The 14,401-nt window shown below is 47.9% G+C and overlaps 1 protein-coding gene across 7 annotated transcripts in view; it reads left to right on the top strand.

Annotated features, from left to right (window-relative positions):
• Positions 1 to 11,430, top strand: part of LOC110492813 (myocardin) — a 176,551-nt gene extending 165,121 nt beyond the window's left edge. For 3 of the 7 annotated variants that reach the window (XM_036946083.1, XM_036946082.1, XM_036946088.1), the window contains 9 exons: positions 4,653 to 4,748; positions 4,870 to 5,174; positions 5,313 to 5,469; positions 5,697 to 6,221; positions 6,991 to 7,491; positions 7,832 to 7,975; positions 8,317 to 8,445; positions 8,963 to 9,020; positions 9,318 to 11,425. In XM_036946083.1, the coding sequence (XP_036801978.1) occupies positions 4,653 to 4,748; positions 4,870 to 5,174; positions 5,313 to 5,469; positions 5,697 to 6,221; positions 6,991 to 7,491; positions 7,832 to 7,975; positions 8,317 to 8,445; positions 8,963 to 9,020; positions 9,318 to 9,922 (2,520 nt within the window). In that variant the 3' untranslated portion in view covers positions 9,923 to 11,425. Of the gene's footprint in view, positions 1 to 4,652; positions 4,749 to 4,869; positions 5,175 to 5,312; positions 5,470 to 5,696; positions 6,222 to 6,990; positions 7,492 to 7,831; positions 7,976 to 8,316; positions 8,446 to 8,962; positions 9,021 to 9,317 lie in introns of all 7 variants that reach the window. The other 4 variants (XM_036946085.1, XM_021567295.2, XM_036946087.1 and 1 more) reach the window with 4 other exon arrangements.
• Positions 11,431 to 14,401: the final 2,971 nt, after the last annotated feature.

The raw sequence follows: 14,401 nt of genomic DNA, 5'->3' as shown, positions 1-14,401 counted from the left end.
ACTCCTCCTCCTCCTCACCAGCCCTAGACAGGTAATACTCCTCCTCCTCCTCACCAGCCCTAGACAGGTAATCCTCCTCACCAGCCCTAGACAGGTAATCCTCCTCACCAGCCCTAGACAGGTAATACTCCTCCTCCTCCTCACCAGCCCTAGACAGGTAATTATCCTCCTCACCAGCCCTAGACAGGTAATCCTCCTCCTCCTCCTCACCAGCCCTAGACAGGTAATCCTCCTCCTCCTCACTAGCCCTAGACAGGTAATCTTCCTCCTCCTCCTCCTCACCAGCCCTAGACAGGTAATCTTCCTCCTCCTCCTCCTCACCAGCCCTAGACAGGTAATCCTCCTCCTCCTCCTCACCAGCCCTAGACAGGTAATCCTCCTCCTTCTCACCAGCCCTAGACAGGTAATCCTCCTCCTCCTCCTCCTCACCAGCCCTAGACAGGTAATCCTCCTCTCCAGCCCTAGACAGGTAATCCTCCTCACCAGCCCTAGACAGGTAATCCTCCTCCTTCTCACCAGCCCTAGACAGGTAATCCTCTTCCTCCTCACCAGCCCTAGACAGGTAATCCTCCTCCTCCTCCTCACCAGCCCTAGACAGGTAATCCTCCTCCTTCTCACCAGCCCTAGACAGGTAATCCTCCTCTTCCTCCTCACCAGCCCTAGACAGGTAATACTCCTCCTTCTCACCAGCCCTAGACAGGTAATCCTCCTCCTCCTCCTCACCAGCCTTAGACAGGTAATCCTCCTCCTTCTCACCAGCCCTAGACAGGTAATCCTCCTCCTTCTCACCAGCCCTAGACAGGTAATCCTCCTCCTCCTCCTCCTCACCAGCCCTAGACAGGTAATCCTCCTCTCCAGCCCTAGACAGGTAATCCTCCTCACCAGCCCTAGACAGGTAATCCTCCTCCTTCTCACCAGCCCTAGACAGGTAATCCTCTTCCTCCTCACCAGCCCTAGACAGGTAATCCTCCTCCTCCTCCTCACCAGCCCTAGACAGGTAATCCTCCTCCTTCTCACCAGCCCTAGACAGGTAATCCTCCTCTTCCTCCTCACCAGCCCTAGACAGGTAATACTCCTCCTTCTCACCAGCCCTAGACAGGTAATCCTCCTCCTCCTCCTCACCAGCCTTAGACAGGTAATCCTCCTCCTTCTCACCAGCCCTAGACAGGTAATCCTCCTCCTTCTCACCAGCCCTAGACAGGTAATCCTCCTCCTCCTCCTCACCAGCCCTAGACAGGTAATCCTCCTCTTCCTCCTCCTCACCAGCCCTAGACAGGTAATCCTCCTCCTCCTCCTCCTCACCAGCCCTAGACAGGTAATCCTCCTCCTCCTCCTCACCAGCCCTAGACAGGTAATCCTCCTCCTCCTCCTCACCAGCCCTAGACAGGTAATCCTCCTCCTCCTCCTCACCAGCCCTAGACAGGTAATCCTCCTCCTCACCAGCCCTAGACAGGTAATCCTCCTCCTCCTCACCAGCCCTAGACAGGTAATCCTCCTCCTTCTCACCAGCCCTAGACAGGTAATCCTCCTCCTCCTCCTCACCAGCCCTAGACAGGTAATCCTCCTCCTCACCAGCCCTAGACAGGTAATCCTCCTCCTCCTCACCAGCCCTAGACAGGTCATACTCCTCCTCACCAGCCGTAGACAGGTAATACTCCTCCTCCTCCTCACCAGCCCTAGACAGGTAATACTCCTCCTCACCAGCCCTAGACAGGTAATACTCCTCCTCACCAGCCCTAGACAGGTAATCCTCCTCCTCCTCACCAGCCCTAGACAGGTAATACTCCTCCTCACCAGCCCTAGACAGGTAATACTCCTCCTCCTCCTCACCAGCCCTAGACAGGTAATCCTCCTCACCAGCCCTAGACAGGTAATACTCCTCCTCCTCCTCACCAGCCCTATACAGGTAATTCTCCTCCTCACCAGCCCTAGACAGGTAATCCTCCTCCTCCTCCTCACCAGCCCTAGACAGGTAATCCTCCTCCTCCTCACCAGCCCTAGACAGGTAATCCTCCTCCTCCTCCTCCTCACCAGCCCTAGACAGGTAATCCTCCTCCTCCTCCTCCTCACCAGCCCTAGACAGGTAATCCTCCTCCTCCTCCTCACCAGCCCTAGACAGGTAATCCTCCTCCTTCTCACCAGCCCTAGACAGGTAATCCTCCTCCTCCTCCTCCTCACCAGCCCTAGACAGGTAATCCTCCTCTCCAGCCCTAGACAGGTAATCCTCCTCACCAGCCCTAGACAGGTAATCCTCCTCCTTCTCACCAGCCCTAGACAGGTAATCCTCTTCCTCCTCACCAGCCCTAGACAGGTAATCCTCCTCCTCCTCCTCACCAGCCCTAGACAGGTAATCCTCCTCCTTCTCACCAGCCCTAGACAGGTAATCCTCCTCTTCCTCCTCACCAGCCCTAGACAGGTAATACTCCTCCTTCTCACCAGCCCTAGACAGGTAATCCTCCTCCTCCTCCTCACCAGCCTTAGACAGGTAATCCTCCTCCTTCTCACCAGCCCTAGACAGGTAATCCTCCTCCTTCTCACCAGCCCTAGACAGGTAATCCTCCTCCTCCTCCTCACCAGCCCTAGACAGGTAATCCTCCTCTTCCTCCTCCTCACCAGCCCTAGACAGGTAATCCTCCTCCTCCTCCTCCTCACCAGCCCTAGACAGGTAATACTCCTCCTCCTCCTCCTCACCAGCCCTAGACAGGTAATACTCCTCCTCCTCCTCACCAGCCCTAGACAGGTAATACTCCTCCTCCTCCTCACCAGCCCTAGACAGGTAATACTCCTCCTCACCAGCCCTAGACAGGTAATACTTCTCCTCCTCCTCACCAGCCCTAGACAGGTAATACTCCTCCTCCTCACCAGCCCTAGACAGGTAATCTTCCTCCTCCTCCTCCTCCTCACCAGCCCTAGACAGGTAATACTCCTCCTCCTCACCAGCCCTAGACAGGTAATCTTCCTCCTCCTCCTCCTCACCAGCCCTAGACAGGTAATCTTCCTCCTCCTCCTCCTCCTCCTCACCAGCCCTAGACAGGTAATCCTCCTCCTCACCAGCCCTAGACAGGTAATCCTCCTCCTCCTCCTCACCAGCCCTAGACAGGTAATCCTCCTCCTCACCAGCCCTAGACAGGTAATACTCCTCCTCCTCCTCACCAGCCCTAGACAGGTAATACTGCTCCTCCTCCTCACCAGCCCTAGACAGGTAATCCTCCTCCTCCTCCTCACCAGCCCTAGACAGGTAATCCTCCTCCTCCTCCTCACCAGCCCTAGACAGGTAATCCTCCTCCTCCTCACCAGCCCTAGACAGGTAATCTTCCTCCTCCTCCTACTCACCAGCCCTAGACAGGTAATCCTCCTCCTCACCAGCCCTAGAAAGGTAATACTCCTCCTCCTCCTCACCAGCCCTAGACAGGTAATCCTCCTCCTCCTCCTCCTCCTCCTCACCAGCCCTAGACAGGTAATCCTCCTCCTCCTCCTCCTCCTCCTCACCAGCCCTAGACAGGTAATCCTCCTCCTCCTCACCAGCCCTAGACAGGTAATCCTCCTCCTCACCAGCCCTAGAAAGGTAATACTCCTCCTCCTCCTCACCAGCCCTAGACAGGTAATCTTCCTCCTCCTCCTCCTCCTCCTCACCAGCCCTAGACAGGTAATCCTCCTCCTCACCAGCCCTAGACAGGTAATCTTCCTCCTCCTCCTCCTCACCAGCCCTAGACAGGTAATACTCCTCCTCCTCCTCACCAGCCCTAGACAGGTAATCCTCCTCCTCACCAGCCCTAGACAGGTAATCCTCCTCCTCCTCCTCACCAGCCCTAGACAGGTAATCTTCCTCCTCCTCCTCCTCACCAGCCCTAGACAGGTAATACTCCTCCTCCTCCTCACCAGCCCTAGACAGGTAATCCTCCTCCTCACCAGCCCTAGACAGGTAATCCTCCTCCTCACCAGCCCTAGACAGGTAATCTTCCTCCTACTCACCAGCCCTAGACAGGTAATCTTCCTCCTCCTCCTCCTCACCAGCCCTAGACAGGTAATACTTCCCTCCTGTGGTGGCTGGGAGAACTGCAGCATCCTACCCAAGGGTTCTCTAGTGACCGTTGGAACGTGAGTGACTGCTCTTTTCACATTTCACATTCCTCCCTGCCAGTTAGTCTGTCTCACACAGACACAGTGTGTTGCTGGCTACTGCTTCCTGTGTTTTATCATCTGTGACTCCCTGCATTCCACACCCCTCTCCTCACTCTCACTTTGTGGACAGAGATGATGACATCGTTCCCAACAGTCAATAGAAGTTTCTGCCATAAACGGTTTGCTTATTTAAGTGTTAACCGAAAGTCAGCTTGGACTTAGTACTCCGTTCCTATTTTCAAATGTCAACAATTTTGTTCATTTTTTTATTTGGGTTGTCTTTGAATTCGTCTTGTTGTTTTTAGGTTGGCCAACCAATGAATGTAGTTGGCATAGCTAATAGACACTATAGTTTCTTGTCGTTTTCTTGGTAGCTAGCTACTATAGTCTATTGTTATGTTTAGGTAGCTTAGCTAGCTAGTAGCTAGACACTATAGTCTCTTGTTGTGTTTTCTAGGTAGCTACTTAGTCGCTGGCATTTTCTGCATTAATGTCTTTCTACTGACTCCCTGGCTGTCTTTGTGTTCCAGGGGTGTCAGAACAGAGACCCGTCTGATCAGAGCCAGGAAGATGGCTTGTCTGTGGCTAACGATAGGCAGTCTGCAGCCCCACCGGCCGTAGTGAACGTAGGAACAGACCTTATACTTTCATAAACCTGTTTATAGACGATGCATCCCATGAGAAAACATCAACTTGTATTGGATTTAATAGTATGTTCCTCACTATTTCTCCCATTTGATTCTACAGTCTAAGACCCCAGACAAGAACCGCCACAAAAAGCCCAAAGACGTGAAGCCTAAGGTGAAGAAGCTGAAGTACCACCAGTACATTCCTCCGGACCAGAAGGCCGAGAAGTCCCCCCCTCCCATGGACTCGGCCTATACCAGGCTCCTGCAGCAACAACAGCTCTTCCTACAGCTGCAGATCCTCAGCCAACAGAAACATGCACACACACACTCACAGTACACACACTCCCGACATCCCCAACACACACAGCAACGCCAGCATAGCTTCAACTACCAGCCTCTGCACCAGCCGGCCCTAGCCCAGAAGTGAGTACCTCGGATAGGGAGTGGTCTAACCCTATCCCCATGTCTCAGATCTGGCCTTCAATTTACTAAATGTTGCATAATATTGTTGCCTTTTTTGGTGTTTATCTCCCAGAGATCTTCTGTTTCGCCTATCTGTAGACAATCCAGTGAGCAGCTGATGGTGTGTACCTCGAGTGTTCCTACTAACACAGTCAACAGTAGCTCCTTGTCTTCAGTGAAGACCACATACTCCGGTCAAACCAACGTCTCATTAGTCAAACCTGCTCCTCTCCCACCTAATCTGGATGACCTGAAGGTAGGTACTCTCTCTCTCTCCGTAGAGTGAGGGAAATATTCCTTAGTACAAGTTGGAAAGAGAACTCACATACTGTTTTTTCTCTCTCTCCATCCCTCTCTCGCTCTCCCCCTCCTTCCCTCTCTTTCTCCTCTATCCCTCCTCTCTCTCTCCTCTATCCCTCCTCTCTCTTCTCTCCCTCTCTCTCTCTCTCTCTATCTCTCTCTCTCTCTCTCTCCATCCAACAGGTGTCAGAGCTCAGACAGCAGCTGCGTATCCGGGGCATGCCAGTCTCAGGAACCAAGATGGCCCTCATCGAGAGACTCTGCCCCTTCAAGGACCACACCTCAAGCCCCTCCCATTCAGGCTCCAATGACATCACCACGATCACCTTCCCTGTCACCCCCACGGGGTCCCTGTCCTCCTACCAGTCCCCCTCCTCCTCCAGCACCCTCTCCCAGGGCGGGTATTACCCCTACCCCAGCACTTCCTCCACCCCACCCATATCCCCCGCTTCCTCAGACCTCTCCCTCAGCGGCTCACTCCCAGACAGCTTCAGCGGCATGCCCATGTCCTCCTCGCCACTGTTTTGCACCCAGCCGTCCCCAGGCCAGCTCAGCGCTGAGGAAGGCCAGGGGGGAGGGGGTTTGAGCGGGGTAGGACTGCAGGGAGGGGAGGTTGGAGGAATGGAACGGGAGAAGGATAAGATTTTGGTGGAAAAACAGAAAGTGATTGAGGAGCTGACGTGGAAGTTGCACCAGGAACAGAGACAGGTGGGTAAACCACACCTACTGTTAACAGCCTGTTGTTCAACTGCTGACCTACTGTTAACAGCCTGTTGTTCAACAGCTGACCTACTGTTAACAGCCTGTTGTTCAACAGCTGACCTACTGTTAACAGCCTGTTGTTCAACAGCTGACCTACTGTTAACAGCCTGTTGTTCAACAGCTGACCTACTGTTAACAGCCTGTTGTTCAACAGCTGACCTACTGTTAACAGCCTGTTGTTCAACAGCTGACCTACTGTTAACAGCCTGTTGTTCAACAGCTGACCTACTGTTAACAGCCCGTTGTTCAACTGCTGACCTACTGTTAACAGCCTGTTGTTCAACAGCTGACCTACTGTTAACAGCCTGTTGTTCAACAGCTGACCTACTGTTAACAGCCTGTTGTTCAACAGCTGACCTACTGTTAACAGCCTGTTGTTCAACAGGTGACCTACTGTTAACAGCCTGTTGTTCAACAGCTGACCTACTGTTAACAGCCCGTTGTTCAACAGCTGACCTACTGTTAACAGCCTGTTGTTCAACAGCTGACCTACTGTTAACAGCCCGTTGTTCAACAGCTGACCTACTGTTAACAGCCTGTTGTTCAACAGCTGACCTACTGTTAACAGCCCGTTGTTCAACAGCTGACCTACTGTTAACAGCCCGTTGTTCAACAGCTGACCTACTGTTAACAGCCCGTTGTTCAACAGCTGACCTACTGTTAACAGCCTGTTGTTCAACAGCTGACCTACTGTTAACAGCCTGTTGTTCAACAGGTGGAGGAGCTCAAGATGCAGCTGCACAAGAGGAAGCGTTGCCATGGCGCTACACAGGAGGGTGTCCTGGCTCCATCCCAGCCCCACCACCTTCCCCTCCAGCAATCCCCGTCCCTGATGGGGCAGCACTTCTTTGGGGTGACAGTCAAGCAGGAGCCCATGTCCCTCTCCTCCAGCTGCCCCTTCTCCTCCCCCAAGCACCTAAAGAGTCCCCCAGGAAGCTGCATGGAGGAGATGGGCCATTGCGGTGCCTCCCTGCCCAGTATGGGGGGCCCTAATGGGCCACGATGCCTGGACCAGACCCCCTCCTCTGGAAGTCCCTCAGGCATGTGTGCCTTCCTGAGTCCCCAGTGCTCTCCTGAAGACTCGCCCATTACCAAGAAGTCCAACAGCCCCCAGCCTTCCTCCCCCAACAACCCCTACCTGCTGTCACTGCCGCTGGGCAGAGACAGGTGCAGCCAGCCCCTCAACCAGGCCAGCACCAGGCCCTGCAACATGCAGGTATGCCTTAGGCAGTATGTTTGTTACGAGGTAAACACCCTTTATATTGTTTGTTGTGACTCTATTCTCAGGGGTCATGATCAGGGGCGCAACTTTGGTTTTAGAAGTGGGGAGGGGGACATTTTCCAGTCGGATATACACTTCAAAAAGTCTACCTGATTCCCTGGAGGCGTCCGCATGGTCCTAAAGCACACCGCTGCCACGTTTTTGTTTCACATTCCAATGATAAAACTGGGGGGGGGGGGGGGGGGGCAAGAATTCAATTTCTGAATGTGGGGGGAGACATGCCCCATGCCCCCTGCGCCCTTGGTCGTGATAGTCATGTCTGCTCTCCTAACAGATTCACCGGAAGAATGAAGGTCAGGCTGTAAACTGCTCCTATCCCTCTGACCAGAGAGGGCTTCAGTCAGCGCTCCCCAACTCAGCCGACAACAGCCTGAACCACAGGGTCAACCTTAAGTCCAAGAACCCAAATATGCAGCAGGTGAGAGCTTTTCTTCTGTCTGAACTTGGTCTGTGGCGGATTTACGTGGTTATGTGTCACATATCCACCCATCACATTTCTGCCTTCCATTCATGTGTTGCTTCTCTCTAAAACTTCCATCTTGAGGTTCATGATACTCTTCACAACTCAATATTTTGAGAAAGATGAAGCTGTTCCCAGCTGTTCCCTCCCACTATATCCTTTTGAGCTAGAGATCTAATTTTCTCAGTAACTCCACAACTTTTTTTTTAAGCATCTTGTTTTTTTAATCAGGATTCGTAGATTAAAGTTTCTTACACTAAATCAAATCAGTAATACAACCTTTTTCGCCTTTCATATAGATACCTATATTGCCCTGTCCCCGGCCTGTTGGCCAAAAGTGCCTGGTCTCGTCCCCCGCCTTCTGTAGCTCAGATTCAGCTGCATCCGACTCTAGGCAGCCCCCTTGCTATGAGGATGCAGTCAAGCAGGTAAACTAAATGATACACCAAACTCTGCTCCTGATCATGGCTGGCCAACGCTTTTTGTTTCATTGTTGTAACCTCCGAGGCGTCCTCTCTCTCTCTCTCTCTCTCTCTCCCTCTCTCCCTCTCTCTCTCTCTCTCTCTGTCTCTCTCTCTCTCTCTCTCTCTCTCTCTCTCTCTCTCTTTCTTTCTTTCTTTCTCTCTTTCTTTCTTTCTTTCTTTCTTTCTTTCTTTCTTTCTTTCTCTCTTTCTTTCTTTCTTTCTTTCTTTCTTTTTCTTTCTTTCTTTCTTTCTTTCTTTCTTTCTTTATCCATCCATCCCATTGCACCCGTGACCAAGTTTGACTGTTTCTTCAGAGCTGACTGCTGTGTGGTTGTTTTATGTAGAGTTGTGGTTGCCGACAGCAATAACATCAATAGTATATCCATATTACAATCATAATCTTTGGACTGGGTCTAAAGAATTGATAAAAAGCACAAATGTAACAAGTCTTAATAACATTTTTTATTTTTTTATTTTTTAGCAACTGACCAGAAGTCAGCAGATGGATGAGCTTCTGGATGTGCTCATAGAGAGTGGAGGTGGGTGAACTGACTCAGAATCAGTCTCAAAATGTGTGTGATGTATGGGCAATTGTGTAGTCTTAGAAATTGGGTAGCGATATAGCTGTCAGTGCATGTTGTTGCTATGGTTACCAATGACTAATGGCTTAGTAACTGCAGCAATTTAGTCCCGCCTTCATAAGGTACTAGTCAGTTTGCCTGCCTACGCACCATCCATCACCCCTTAGTTAAGTAAATCCAGATTTCCCTCTTACATGGGTATTAAATCACACTCTGTGCTGTGACTCCCCCTCCCCCCATCCTCTTCTCTTCAAGAGATGCCAGCTAACGCCAGAGAAGAGAGGGAGAGGTCCTCTGTAACCAAAGTTGTGCCTCACATTACAGTGTCCCCTGGAACCACCGACCTTGCCGACCCAAAGTTCCACCGAAGACACTATGAACACCTGTCCCCCTCCCAGCTCAATTACGACCACACAGCCAATCACATTGCAGACAGCCACCTGGAGACCCTGCTGGGAAGCCCTCTAGGCCGAGGGGGTGAGGTCGCCCTTCTCAAGATGGTCGCAGAGGAATCAGGGCAGGGAGAGGAGGGGGATATTGGACTAGAGGGCTACCCCGGTCCGAACCACCACCACCAGGACAAACTGCTCTCTAACAGGGGCCTCATGGAAACCCCAACACCTCTATCTCCCATCCACTCCAAAGTGACGTCTGTGGCCGAGGTGCAGGGGATGGTCGGCATGACTTTTAGCGAGTCGCCGTGGGAGACGATGGAATGGCTGGACCTGACGCCCCCGAGCTTGGCTACGGGATTCAGCTCTGTCCCTCCCACCAGATCAAGCATCTTCAACACAGAGTTCCTGGACGTTACAGACATCAACCTGAATACAGCCATGGACCTTCATCTAGAGCACTGGTGAAACACCGGAGACTAGCAACCTACAAAAATAACAACATTTTATTAATTCAGCAGACTCTCTTTTCCAGAGTGACTTACAGGAGCAATTAGGTGCCTTGCTCTGAATTTTCACCGAGTCGGCTCAGGGATTCAAACCAGCAACCTTTTGGTTACTGGCCTTACGCTCTTAACCGGCGGGCTACCTGCCAGCCCCCAACACAGCAGGATACATGCTAGCTACTTGGAAAACACAACAATAAACTATAGTGTCTACTAGCTAGCTCCCTAGAAAACACAACAAGAGACTATAGTGTCTATTAGCTAGTACCTAGAAAACACAACAATAAACTATAGTGTCTACTAGCTAGCTACCTCTAAAACAGAACAAGAAACTAGTGTCTACTAGCTAGCTACCTAGAAAACGCATCAATAGACTCGTGTCTAGCTACCTAGAAAACACAAGAGACTGTTGTCTACTAGCTAGCTACCTAGAAAACACAACAGGAAACTATAGTGTCTACTAGCTAGCTACCCAGAAAACACAATAGACTGTAGTGTCTACTAGCTAGCTACGTATAAAACACAACAAGAAACTATGGTGTCTACTAGCTAGCTACCTAGAAAACACAACAAGAGACTAGTGTCTAGCTACTAGCTAGCTACCTAGAAAACACAACAATAGACTATAGTGTCTAGCTACTAGCTAGTTACCTAGAAAGCACAACAAGAGATGAGTGTCTAGCAACTAGCTAGTTACCTAGAAAACACAACAAGAGACTATAGTGTCTAGCTACTACCTAGCTACCTAGAAAACACATCAATAGACTCGTGTCTAGCTACTAGCTAGCTACCTAGAAAACACAACAAGAAACTATAGTGTCTACTAGCTAGCTACCTAGAAAACACAACAAGAGACTATAGTGTCTACTAGCTAGCTACCTAGAAAACACAATAGACTGTAGCGTCTACTAGCTAGCGACGTATAAAACACAACAAGAAACTATGGTGTCTACTAGCTAGCTACCTAGGAAACACAACAAGAAACTATAGTGTCTAGCTACTAGCTAGTTAAGCTACCTAAATACAACAAGAGACTATAGTGTCTAGCTACTAGCTAGCTACCTAGAAAACACATCAAGAGACTATAGTGTCTAGCTACTAGCTAGCTAAGCTACCTAAACATAACAATAGATTATAGTAGCTAGCTACCAAGAAAACAACAAGATACTATAGTCTACTAGCTAGCTACCTAGAAAACTCAACAAGATACTATAGTGTCTACTAGCTAGCTACCTAGAAAACACAAGAGACTAAGGTAAACTCAACCCATTCCGTACAAATGTGCGCAACCGCGACATTCAAAAGAGGCTGCAAAGAAAACTAATGGGACTGTAACGACTGTGTTGACTTCAAAATCTGGGGTGTGAACTAGGTTTCTATTCAAGCGTTGATCGACATGGTAACGGCTCTATAATATAGGAGAAAAGTTTAAATAACGGACCCTCCGTTACATCGTGACGTGTCATGTCGTAACGTACAGCACGCATAAAGCTACTATTTCTGTTTTACAATCTCTCTCCACCAGGTGTAGCACTTCTCTCATCGTTTAAAAACAAGACAGGGATGGGGGTAAGGGGGGGATACCTAGTCATTTTTTGCGTCGTCACTGTAAGCGATCACGATTCTCAAAAAAACCTGTTTACCTCTAAGATCACTTTAAAACCGCCCTAAAAACCCGATTCAAATTCGACACAAACCTTCAAATAGGTATGTAATGACATATTATATAAACTCTTTATAGTGTTTTATTGACATTTTAGAGGCGATAAGGTGATACCTTGAACAGATTGAGTGGGGGGAAAAGCCATTTTCCCACACGACATCTCTCCTTCTCACTATCACGCATTAGTTTCACTTCCCCACCCGCCAAAGACCCGAAGGAACTGCCTTCTTGAATCATGCAGAAATGGGCAGCATGGAGGTCATGTCATTGATTGTGTTGGAAAGGGGAGAAATTGTGTTTTACAATAGTATTGACATTACAGTTGATCTGGAAGTATTACATTTTTGGAGCGCTAAAATAAGGTCAATTGTACGGACCAAGGCGATGTACAAACGTGAGTGAGATTACATTAGTTACTAGCTAGCTAACGTAAACTCGTACATCGCCTTGGTCCGTACAATTGCTCGTATTTTAGCACCCAAAAATGTAATACTTCCAGATCAACTGTAATGTCAATACCATTGTAAAGCACAATTTCTCCCCTTTCCAACAGAATCAATGACATGACCTCCACGCTGCCCGTTTCTGCATAATTCAAGCAGGCAATGAGCTCCTTCGGGTCTTTTTAAAAATGGCGGGTGGGGAAGTGAAACTAATGCGTGATAGTGAGAAGGAGAGATGTCGTGTGGGAAAATGGCTATTTGAAGGTTTGTGTTGAATTTGAATCGGGTTTTTAGGGCGGTGCTAAAGTGATCTTAGAAGTAAACAGCAGCTTTGAGAATGATGATCGCATGCAATGATGACGCAAAAAATGACTAGGTATCCCACCCTTACCCCCGTCCTTGTCCATTTCTTGTTTCTAAAGGATGAGAGAAGTGCTACACCTGGTGGAGAGAGATTGTAAGACAGAAATAGTAGCTTTATGCGCGCTGTACGTTACGACATGACACGTCACGATGTAACGGAGGGTCCGTTATTTCAACTTTTCTCCTATATTATAGAGCCGTTACCATGTCGATCAACGCTTGAATAGAAACCTAGTTCACACCCCAGATTTTGAAGTCAACACATTCGTTACAGTCCCATTCGTTTTCTTTGTAGCCTCGTTTGAATGTTGCGGTTGCGCACATTTGTACGGAACGGGGTGAGTTTATGTTACCTAGAAAACACAACAAGATACTATAGTGTCTAGCTAGCAAGTTACCTAGAAAACACAACAAGATACTATAGTGTCTAGCTAGCAAGTTACCTAGAAAAAGACACAGAAGGAAACCAGTTAGCAAAATAAAATAGCTAGAGACAAAATACTGACCAGCAACCAAAGACCAGCTGAATAAATCTCGCCAAATTTGCCCTGGATACCAAAACCTGCTTCCAGGTAAATTTTACAATGGGATTTACCAAAGAACCACAAGCAGGGTCGCGGCCCGGCAAAGTGCTATACAATAAGCAGTCACCGGGTGCTGTTTGAAATGATCATTGTCTTCTTGGACAATGATGCGCACAACTCTAAAAGCAGTATGTCTCTGGATAGATCCAACAATGATGTTCATTTAAATGAATACTACGGCCCCCCAAAAAAATATTACAACGTTGCCTTAAGAAATCTATAGAATATATGCAAGTAGTTTCGTACAGTTTTAAGTAATATGGCACCTAGACTTGAAGATACATATTTTGACAATCAATGTGTTATTTGTGAACAGTGAGTTTTTGTTTTTATTACTGGAAACCAAAAGGAGATGATGACAAAACGGATTTGGATGACATCGAATGCCACATTTGTAAATATTATATTGTTCGTGACGGAGACAAGTTGAGGTCTGGATATTTGTCTGTGGGAGAGAACACTTTAGAAACTATCACATAATCAAATGTGTCATTTTAGTTTGCCGTTTGATATTTGCTATGTAAATATTTTAAATCTCACATTTTGCACCTTGATTAGCATAGATTATTGGCACACTTTGCTTAAACCTAGAATGTATTTGCAGCGAAAGAAAGTTCCATGCAAGTGTTTGTTGTGTTTTTTTTCTCACACTTTACTAGTGGATTTATTTACAATATAATAATATGAAGACTAAATATGTACCTTTAGTGTGGAAAACCCCTTTGTCTCAGTTTCGATAAAAGTGTCTTCAGATGCAGAAATGCATGGATTGTAGGACGAGAGAGCAATATTTAACTCAAGATTGTGCCTTAAAACACTTCACAACAAGTACGCTCTTGGTATTTCAAATGGAGCACTCTGTCCATATCCCATCACACCAAACAATGCTGTTACTCTGGCCACACAAAGCATCCACAATCATTCAAGACAACATGAATGTGGAACGCTATGGTACTGCACAGGGCGCCACTTTTATCACACAGCTTTGATAAATCACATCACATTTTTAGTGCAAGGATCCATCATAGTAAGTCAGAAGTAATGGCAATAAAATCTGTCTGAATGTCATCCTATATTATTTTTTTTATTATTTATTGTTTTGTATTTGACCTTTGGAAAATTCACCCATTTATATCTTAGAGAGACTCACTTCTTAGTTATTTATTTTTCATTTATTTTTTATTTATACATTGATCATATTTATATTTGACATTCCTTTATGATAAAATTAGATTGATTAACATGAACTCATATTCTGCCTTTTTGATCTTGCATTGTTCTTCCCCAAAAAATATGTTTTCCATGGAGAACAATATGATGTAAAAGTACTGCATATGCAGAGTAAATATCCATTCTTACCAATACTAACTGTGAATCTAGCACAGAAT

Source organism: Oncorhynchus mykiss, chromosome 16 (assembly GCF_013265735.2).
Source record: "Oncorhynchus mykiss isolate Arlee chromosome 16, USDA_OmykA_1.1, whole genome shotgun sequence".
Classification (NCBI taxonomy): Eukaryota; Metazoa; Chordata; class Actinopteri; order Salmoniformes; family Salmonidae; genus Oncorhynchus; species Oncorhynchus mykiss.
Note: the sequence above shows the minus strand (reverse complement) of the source record. Positions and strands in the feature narration are given on the sequence as shown.